Source organism: Myodes glareolus, chromosome X, assembly GCF_982192425.1.
Source record: "Myodes glareolus chromosome X, mMyoGla1.1, whole genome shotgun sequence".
Classification (NCBI taxonomy): Eukaryota; Metazoa; Chordata; class Mammalia; order Rodentia; family Cricetidae; genus Myodes; species Myodes glareolus.
The window spans coordinates 120,091,491-120,101,817 of record NC_142053.1 but is presented as its reverse complement, the minus strand read 5'-3'; the positions used below and the strand labels follow the sequence as shown (position 1 = coordinate 120,101,817).

Sequence of the window (10,327 nt, the reverse complement as noted above, 5' to 3'; positions counted from 1 at the left end):
TGAATTGTATAGTATACCTATAGATTTGCTTAAATTCAGGAGAAGTGGCCAATCTTTCAGATTCCTGTTCCACTTTATTGTCTCAGGGCACCAGGAAATGACAGTTCACTGAAAGTGGGCTGGCCAAATAAGCCCCACGTGCAGGAAGGTATGTATCTAGAGAACTATAGCCAATTAGGAACCAAAGTACACAGAAGGTGAGTTAGGGCCTCTTGTCAAAGGAATTTGCTAGGATCTTGACAGAGAGTGGACTGATAATGTACACCATAGGAGAGCTGGCTGAAATTTTTTTTTACCTGTGTCCCAAACCATACCCCAAGGTACTTACACACCATCAGATGCTATTCAACACTACAGTTAACAATCTCCATATCCCTGTTAAACCAGACAGCCCATTGAAGCCAGAGACTGCATATTATCCACCTCAATATAGCTGGCTTGGGGATTTCAGTAGAATGGATGCTCAGTTACCATGTGCTGGATGAATGGCTACAAATTGCCTTTATTATTAAAGCACAGTGACAGCACATAGAGATTCTTTGCTCTGCTAGCGATGGTCTTGTGCATTGTTACTTTTGTGAGACCAGCCCCACCTCGGAGGTCTCTCTTTCCCTCAGCAGGAATATTATTGCAAAGGAAATAAACTACACCTGTTGACTTATATTCTAGAAGGTATGTAATGACCATCTCTCATTGTCTACAGAGAAAGTCACTGCATTCAAGTCCTACACTCCCAAAGCAAGAAATTTAGATTGTTGTAGTGGTTGACATAGTTTTCTGGCAAGTATCTTTTAAATCAGACCTGAATATCCACATATATAATAGATTGCAATTGTTCGCAAAAAGGAGAGCAACAGAAACCCTTTAACCAATGTTTTATTGTCCTTACAATGATGATTCTCATTGTTTCACACGGGGAAAAAAATCACATCCACTTGTTTGCTGGTGACCACATAGATTTGTTCTTTAAATGCGCAATCCAAGAACAACTTTCTTCAGAACAGTAGGGTAGTGCCACTGCTGACGAGGATGTTATTCTATGAAACAACCATATATTCTTTCAGAATTTAAGATGCAACTGAGACATTATGTTCAAAATATCACAGATGGTGACTACCAAATACTAAGTAATTTTAGAAATACAGGCTGAATAAACATATTAATAAAGATGATAATCTAAGAGATGCAAGTTAATCCAAAGGTCAGAAACCCAAAACACAAAGACTATCTTTCCAGGCTCTGAAATATTTGACAAGCAATTTTAAGCCTTCCCATTTCTCTGGCATGAGCACCATCCATCTGGCAAGCCATGGTTCTTAGTTTCTTCTTAGCAATGCTCCAGGGCTAAATAAGAGAAAATTTATGGGCTGCGCTGTAAGCTTCATTGAGGTAAGGCACTAAATAAGCATGTGGATAATTTATGAATTCTGAGCTTGCATCAGCCATGTCCGAATCCATCTCATAAAGGGGGGTGGAAATAGGAGGCCTATGCTGGACACGTGGTGAAGCGCTCACCAAACTATAGACAATGGCAGCAAGGCCAAACAAGGCAGCTTTAGCAGCTTTAAATACACAAAATCCTTGACTCACACAAGAAAATCTCCCACACATAAAAAATAAAACCTTGTAAATGCCCGGTTAATAGTCCACATGCAGAACAGCTGCTTTGTGAGTCAGAGCAGTGTGTTGCTGCAGCCCTAGCCAGAGAGCCAATATTTAATTTCCATTTGATTTACCATAATTAGTTTTGAAGATTTTGTGGCTCTCCTCCGGTGGCCATGTTTAGCAAGGATTACCAAAACTCTGTCTTATTTTCCTTAGGTTAGCTACCCTGCTTTTCTTCCATCCCTCCAGGTATGTCTGACCTTCTCTCTACCACTTAATTGGTGTCTATTTCTTTACAAAATCAGTCTCACAGGAGAACAATACTGTAATTTGGAGGGTCAAACAGAACCATTTGGAAAGCTAGTTCTTTTTGAAAATGTGTGTGGCTACTAGGAGTGATTCTGTTTCTCTTGATAAGCTAAGTTGTACCAAATTAGTCACTAGTCCTGCCATCCAGAAAGTTGGAGAGCCCCAACTAATCACAAACGCCAGTACCATTTCAAAAGTTACAATTCTATAGTCTTATCAAACACCCTCTCTGACCCGCAGGAATGTTTCTTTGGAATTTTTAAAAAGGAAATCTACAAGGATTGCACTATTTATGTAAGCATGACAAACGAGCTATTCTTAAGTGTCCAAGTACAGGAATAAAATGAAGATTATCAAATCAGAATGCTTACACCAGAGAAAAAAAAACATATATTCCTAACACCTGAAATAATACTATTTGCTTTTAGAAATACAAACCAAGGTCACATTAAACCATGGTTAAGGGAAGGAAAAGGCTGCTGCCCTTCAGAAGTGTAGCCACTCAGAGAGGAGGAAGTCAAGGGGAAAATCACTCTCCTCAGACTAATGCGGTGTAATTGTTTTCCTCATGATGGTGCCCTTCCATTTTCCTCCCTTCGGAAGTTCCCATGGTTACAAAAGGACGTGGCTCACATTTACTTTTTTTTTTTTTTTTTTTTTTTGCAAAAGGATAACAAGTCACAAGGATACAAAATGACCTCCTGTGGTTCATCTGAATTTGTCATTTTGCTTTTGAAAGTTTTCTATTGGCCCACTTAACCTAGCACCCCATGTACAATGACTGATGTGACGGGGGTAGGGAAATGCCTATCCTAAATAAAGCTAAAACTAAACAAAAAATACCAAGTAGCCACTTGAATGCCATTACAGTTTTATCCTACACACTTTCTTAAATGTGATAACAATTTCATCCTACATACATACACACTAACACTAAGTTAACCAACACTAAAGATGTTAATTTAAAAAATAATGCACTACGGATCAAAATACAGCACTGCTTTTTTAAAGATAAACCCTTCATAACACTTAAAGAGTAAATTTGTGCCCCTTAGATCTAGGCAGGATTTTTTTTAAATTGGATGCATATAGACTAAAGTGCCTTAATTCCAGAAGTTTTTGAAAGGGATTTTCTTTTCCAGAGATGTACCATTAAGTGGGTTGAGATGAAAGAGCCTTTACTCCCTCCTCAGTATGGTGTTTTTATAGGTGTGCTAAAGGGAAATGAAAGCCATATGTTCCTGACATGGAAACAGAAAATTCTTTTCTCAATGTCTGCTTGGTTCAGAATTAGGAGATACATAATGAGGGTGACAGTTTCCAGAGACTGGTCCTTTCAATGGATATACTCAACTCAGGTCGCCTGCAAAGCTGGGGATTGGAATTCTATGTGCCACTGAACTGTGGCTAACCAAAACAGATAATAGGGATGCCAGTTTAACCAAATAGTTTGACATTTGTTTTCATTGGTTTGGCCTTCTCATGAAATATATTTGGTTCAGTTCTTGAATTATTTTATAAGCCCAAGGACTTTGAACAGATACTGTTTAGATCCAAGCAAGTCAACTACCCAAATAATGAAAATGCATTAAAAATAAAAGTTCTCAAAGAAATAAAGGCAGAAGACAGTAGGTGCTGAGTCTGTCATTGCCACCTCTACTGGCATTCCTCAGCTCTGGCAGGATGGTAGGAACCAGCACTCCAGCTACCAGAGTCGACAGGAATTCATGCCTCTGTTCATGGTGGAATTCGGAGGACAGTTAAAAGCTTTCTGAAATTCTTCAAAGTTGCTAACAGCACCATTGACCCTGAAAATAAGAGATGACAAAAGTACATTGTTATTCAATTCATACACACCCACGGGTTCAGGATAAAACAGCCAGTCCATTGCTACAAAAGGATCTTTGCATGCATTTAATCCATTTACAAGGAAGACAGCTAAAGCTCAGAGAATTAAGAAAAGAAATTAATATCATCAAGAATGAAAACCAACGTTTCCTCAAAGCCTGGCCAGAACTCCTAGTACTCTTCCAAGTCTTAAAATTCCTACACAACTATATCATTTCCAAGACTTTGTTTTCTAGCTTTTGAAAACAATTACTTTTGACAAGCGTTAAGGATAGAATGTAACTGATATTAAGTATACTCTGTAAATTATTAGCAAAAAAACATTTCAGGCAACTGATTAGTAAAATGAGATTAGTTTCTAAAACTTCAATAGCTGGTACAAAGGGCACACATCATAAACATAGAAACCACTATTTTTTTTTCCAGATGTGTCTGTCACTGCCATTTGGGGATCAAGGAAAGGTATCTCAAGCACTCTAGTTCCTTTGTCTCTCTTGCCAAGACCTCCCCAAAACTACAGTACTACCTGTGCTTGAACTCGATATGAATGAAATGTCCCCTGCATACAGCCTTATCTTTAGCACTTTCCCTCTCAGTAAAATATTAGGAAAGCCATCCCTCTTGCTGCATTTCTAATTAGTTTTTAACAATGCATTTAATGTACCAAAACACTTTCCCTAAATTCTTACTAATTTGGAGATTCACACTACCTAGAATTTGGCTAAGAATCAACTAATAGATAGGATCTAGCTGTTACAGAAGAATCATTCTGACCTGGGTTTTAGCTCCAGAATCTGGTACATTTGCAAGTTCCTGACTGCAAGGAAGACCGCAGATTCCTCCTCAGCCCTTTGATTGTAACTGTCTTTTGGAAATGGTATTTCCATTGTGTGATTTTTTTCTCTGCATTCAAAATCTACACTGACTGCAGATATCAGTAACAAGTCAGGTCAAAACCTCCCCCTCATCAATTTCTTACTCAACTGAATATTTAAAGGGTTTACTAAAATTTAACTCAGCATTTTATTTCTTCCATAATGGCATTATTACCTCAGGGCATCTGAATGAATGCAATGGCCTATATCCAGCAAATCTCCATAACATCTTGGGCTTAGTTGGGGTGTATGGGTAGGGATTCATAAATCAGGGTATGAGTCACCTTAGGCAGGTGTGAAAGATAGAATAGAGCTGATAATCAGGAAGTACACTCTGGAAATTATTAGCAAAACTCTAACATTTCAGTCAACTAGCTAGTAAAATAAAATTTGTTTCTAAAACTTATCTGTTGAGCAATTAATCTACTGTGTGGTTTCATCTGCTGCATTTTTCAGTGGGAGCACATTTTAGTCCATTAGAAACTGTCAGCCTGCATGACAGTTCAGCCCAGTGGGGGAGAAGTTCCAACACAGTGATTAGATTTTTATGCTAGTGGGTAATTTATAGTCGATTTTGAAGCATTTCTAAAGCAAGGTTTTAGGAATAAGATTTTAAAATATAGAGGAAATCCTAGATGACTTTCTTATGATATGCTAATGGTTCATTTAAATATTAAACATAAAGATATTCAGGTATAATATATTCTAAGCAGAGTAACTATAAATTAGCATGGTTTCTTGGATTTCTTTATATAATTAACTACCCTCTACTGTAGGAAATTTCTCTCAAGCCATAGAACCTAGTCAAGGATGAGTAATATCAACCTTAATTTTGTTTTTACTTAATATTTTATACATTCTGAAATTACAGTTGTTAATCTTTTTCTTTTGTATATAAGCAATTGCTTCAAAGGGTAATACAAGAGGAAAAACAATATGCAATGTCTCTGGCTTTAGATATGAATTATAATTGCTTAAGATTACCACATATATCTTCCTTTGTCTTGAGAATGGGGGCATATTTGTTTATGTTTGATAATTTACAGAGTAAGGGGAAAAACAAGAGCTATCACAGAGAATACTTTTAAAGAGAAAACAGACCAGAGTAAACCAGAATTCTAGAATTGTAAGCAGACTAGTTCACCAGATCATATCCTCTTCTAAGATAATACAATCCATTCTGAATTTATTTTCTGCCCAAACCTCCCTGCTAAAATAGATGGTTGGATCAATTCAATACTCCTGTTATTGAGCAGTGATCTGATGTACTAATGGCACCTATGGATTATCAACTTCCAAAATCAAATTATGTAAACATATATATGAATATTTGATTGTGTGTATGTGTACAATGTGCATGTTTAGGGGCCTTGGAGACTGGAAGAAGAACTCAGATCTCCTGGTATTTGGGTTCCAGGTTGTTATGAGCCATCATATAGATGCTGGAAATTGAACCTGAATCATCTACAAGAACAGCAATGCTCTTAGCCACCAAATCATCCCTCTGGCCCCATGCAATTCTAATTCTATATCTGAATCTTGATATTAAAACTGATTTGGACTGCAATTATTTCTAAGGCATCACAATGATGAAACCCCATTATGAAACTTCACTTGGAGGGGAGAGGCAGGGAGGGGAGCAGAGAAAAATGTAGAGCTCAATAAAAATCAATAAAAAAAATAGAAACTTCACTTGATGTAACACTAAGCCGAAATTTAGTTGAAAAGACACTGAGAAGTCCAGCTTACTACTAATGAAACAAGAGATGCTTAGTTTCTGTTTGGCTAGATTCCATTATCTACACAATGGAGATTATATATTTATTTTATTGTGTGGACTTTTGTTCATAGCTCCCATCTGGCAGTACACTGGTATGGTCGGGAAGCACAGAATGGGGAGAGACCATTAAAACCTGCTGTCCCCCATTTGTGAATTTACCGAAATTGTGGAGGACTGTGAGCACCAATTTGTACTTGTTCTCTGGCAGCTTCTGGTCTGTAGGAATTGCACCTCACCTAAAAGATAAAGACACCCCTGTAAATATACTTCTACTCCAATCATACATTTCTTACTTTCGTAACTCATCCAACTTCAACTCAAGAATAATTTTGGAATTAATTGATAGCAAGCATTTTTAGTGCATCAGATAAAACTTTAAGCAACAGTAACATCTATTATTCAAATCCCCGGAACAGAAGGATTTATCAATGTGAATTCCACAATTTGAGTAAATTAGGAAGGTTTCCAGGCAAATGATTTAAAGCAAGAAAATCACATGTGTCCAGGAATTGAACAATGTATTCAACCTATTAATTTTATATTTTAAATAACTCTTATCAAATTTAATCATATACATTTTAATGAATAAACTAAGTGAACCACACCATGGTTTAGCATAATCAGGAGGTATATTGATTATAGATGTCCCTGGATGTCTCCCTTGCCTCATCCTGGTCTGGACTTGAGATAAGAATACATGTCTCTACATCCTTTGAAGTTAGAGATGACTATCTGCTTTGTTCTAATCATTAAATATTAGAAATTATATATTCCATTTCCTGATGAAAAGTTTAAGAAAACTTGTAATTAATTTTGATATTCTTAGGACCAATTTAATTTGCAACATTAGAAGTCAATTGGGGCGGAGTAATGACTCTGTCTGTAATGTGTCTAGTACAAGCATAAAGACCTGTGTTCAGAGCCCTAAAACCTATGTAAAAATGCTGGCCATGATGGCATGTGCCTGTAACCCCAGAGCTTGGATAATGGAAAGGGAGAGGTGACAGAGAAAGGTGGAGTTCATTGGCCAAACAGCATAGCCAAATTGATGAATTGGAGGTTTAGTAAAAAAAACAACAAAAAAAAAAACATGTAGCAAAAAATAAATGTGAAAAACAACCAAGGAAAGACATTCAACATCAACTTCTGGCCTCCATACACACATGCATACATACACACTCATAAGTACACACACCACAAGCACACACACACACACATACACACCAACACTAAAATGCACTCACACCAAATAAAAAAGGCCAGCCCAGAGTTCCTCATATTTCTTTTACACTGGTTAGTGTTCATGAAAGTACACATCAAGAAAACTATGGGCAGAACCTCACTGATGACACAGGCTGGACATGGAGCAAGAAGAAGAAATATGCTTTTACTGTGTTGTTACTTTCTGGGGTATAATCTACTTAATACTGGTTTGAAATGTATCTCGAAACATGCTATAACCTTGAAGGATGAGCACCTTTAGGATATATGAATATATAGGAAAACATTTCAGTGGACATGGAAATTTAAAAATGATCAAGGGATGAGGAAAACATTCAGCTTGGTTGAGCATCAGTGAGTAACCAGGGGAGAGAAAGGTTCATGGCAGATTTCTGAAGTACTGATCAGCCGACCTAAGTGTTACAACTAGGTTTAAACATTGCTCTTGGACAGAAAAATAAAACAATAGTTTTGAAGGATTTATCTGACAGAAGGATATAGGAAAAGAAAAAATAGAAATTAGTTTTTTAAAGGCTATTAACAGCTACTAAATAAATAGAAATGGACATTGAAAGAACCAGAAGTATAAAAATGCATTTTAAAAAAAAAGCATGAGAAACAAATTAGAAGGTCATAGCTACTACAGGGATAGAGAGGGCAGAAAAGCTGCTGCATTGTCACTGTTCTTGAGTACTTTTCAAGGATAGAAAATAACATAGTCCATATAAATAGATTTACTCCATTGTACAAAAGAGTGAAAAATCTCTTCATTCTGTAAGAAGGGACTTAAAGAGAAATTTCTCAATGGTGATTTAAAAAAATAGGATTACTCTTTTACCCCCAAATTGCTTCAATTTGACAAAAAAAGTTGTATTTGAAAACATCACAGACATTTTAATCACAGCATCTTTCTCCATTACTTTATTTCATTTACAAGAGTTACTATAGACTAGAATGTAAGTAGTATGAACAGATGGACCCTTGTATCTTGTCATCTAGATCAGAGCTAGATCAGAAATTCTTCTGAAAAGAGACTGATGATAAGTACTTGAACTTTTAAAAACCATAAAGTCCCTTTTTCAACAATTCAACTCTGCCACTGTAACACAAAGTAACCATGGACCACATGTAAGTGACAGAGTGTAGCCTTTTCCCAATCAAAACATGATTTATAAATAAAAGCAAACAATAAGTCTTAATTTGGCCTTGTTTGCCCATTCTAACTAGGGTGTCCTTTTTTTGGTACTATTTTTATAGCTGACCCAGTATGGCACAAGATTAAATGGCTTTTGTCACTTATCACAGTGAACTTTTCTGCCAAACCTTTGAGTGAGGACATAAGTTAATGGCATCCAGTTCATCGTTTATGCCCTTCCCTCAGTTTACTCACATGAGCATAACTCAAGAAGAATAGCTGGTTGTTGGTGAATGTGATGCCTGGTAGGAGAGGCTCTTCAACTCCCTGTCGTCTGTCATTTACCCATTTCCTGTAAGCCTGGTGATGGAAGCAGAGCCGGTGAGTCTCCTCAATGACAGCTCTTCCCTCTTCACCACTCAGCACAAAAGTATTAAATAAACGTCCTTGCCATGTAGAAAATTCGCCTTTGGGTTTCCCTTTAAGAAAACAAACCTGGAAATGCAACCCAGTGCCGTTTCACCTGTGCTAACCAAACATGGTGGTACACATCTGTCACCCAGCATTTGGGAGACTGTGGCGGGGACATTGCCATGAGGTTGGGGTCAGCCTGGACTACAGAGTGCTACTCTGATCGAAAATCAAAAGCAAGTCAACAACAGGGTGCCTTATACCCTGTACATAACAAAGTAACTGGGCCTTAGTGGTCAGATATTAAGTTGCTATTTAAAAGGTGCCCTTCCAGGAAACCCTGACTGCCCTGTGGGACGAAGAGGGAGGAGGAGGGGGAGTAGGGGGAGTGGGAGGGTGTTGGGAGGGGGGGTGGAAATGGAAACTTTTATAATTTAATAAAATTTACTAAAAAAAAAAAAAATAATAAAAATAAAAGGTGCCCTTCTCATTCCAAGGAGGGACAAACAAATTTACCCCCATGCACGACTGCTTTAGCAATAAATTGGAGTGAAGTCAAATTTTTAATGTTCTCGACAAGAAAACATACCTTTTTTCACCATTATTTAATAAAAGAAATTTTATCTTCAGTAAAATATAGAAAAGATAATACTTTAGAATTATAACCTGGTCTGTAAAGTAAATATATTCAGTTTTATGCAAGTCTTTCCATGTTATCGTTATGTTTATTTCTTAACTGCACACTGGGATATGATGCAAACACTCTTATGGACTCTCACTGGCCCGATGTATGAGAATGAATAGCCTTCAGCCATAACTTAGAAGTTTGAGGCTTTATGATAAAATAAGGAAGGATATGGAGAAAGATTTACTTCAAGAAAATTCACATGAACTTAGCCCCAAGGAGAGTCCTGTGGCATTCTTTAATATGATTCTGAGTATACTATCAGTAAACCACATCTTAAATTTACAATTTTTAACAACCATTATTATTTAGAATGACTCAATACTCTAAAAGAAAAAAATGCAGTTCTATTTATCTATTTATCGAGTATAACAGGGTTCATGTAGAAATGCAAATGTGTTTTCGAGACTCCAAAATGTCGTACTCCTCAACACCACGTAGGCACTATGCACTGAAGT

The 10,327-nt window shown here is 37.0% G+C and overlaps 1 protein-coding gene across 1 annotated transcript in view; it reads right to left on the bottom strand.

The window, feature by feature from the left end:
• Positions 1-859: 859 nt before the first annotated feature.
• Positions 860-10,327, bottom strand: part of Phex (phosphate regulating endopeptidase X-linked) — a 201,294-nt gene continuing 191,826 nt past the window's right edge. The window contains exons 20-22 of the mRNA XM_048440730.3: positions 9,029-9,133; positions 6,577-6,653; positions 860-3,722 (exon numbers count right to left, since the gene is read on the bottom strand). Of these exons, the coding sequence (XP_048296687.1) occupies positions 3,620-3,722; positions 6,577-6,653; positions 9,029-9,133 (285 nt within the window). The 3' untranslated portion in view covers positions 860-3,619. The remainder of the gene's footprint in view (positions 3,723-6,576; positions 6,654-9,028; positions 9,134-10,327) is intronic.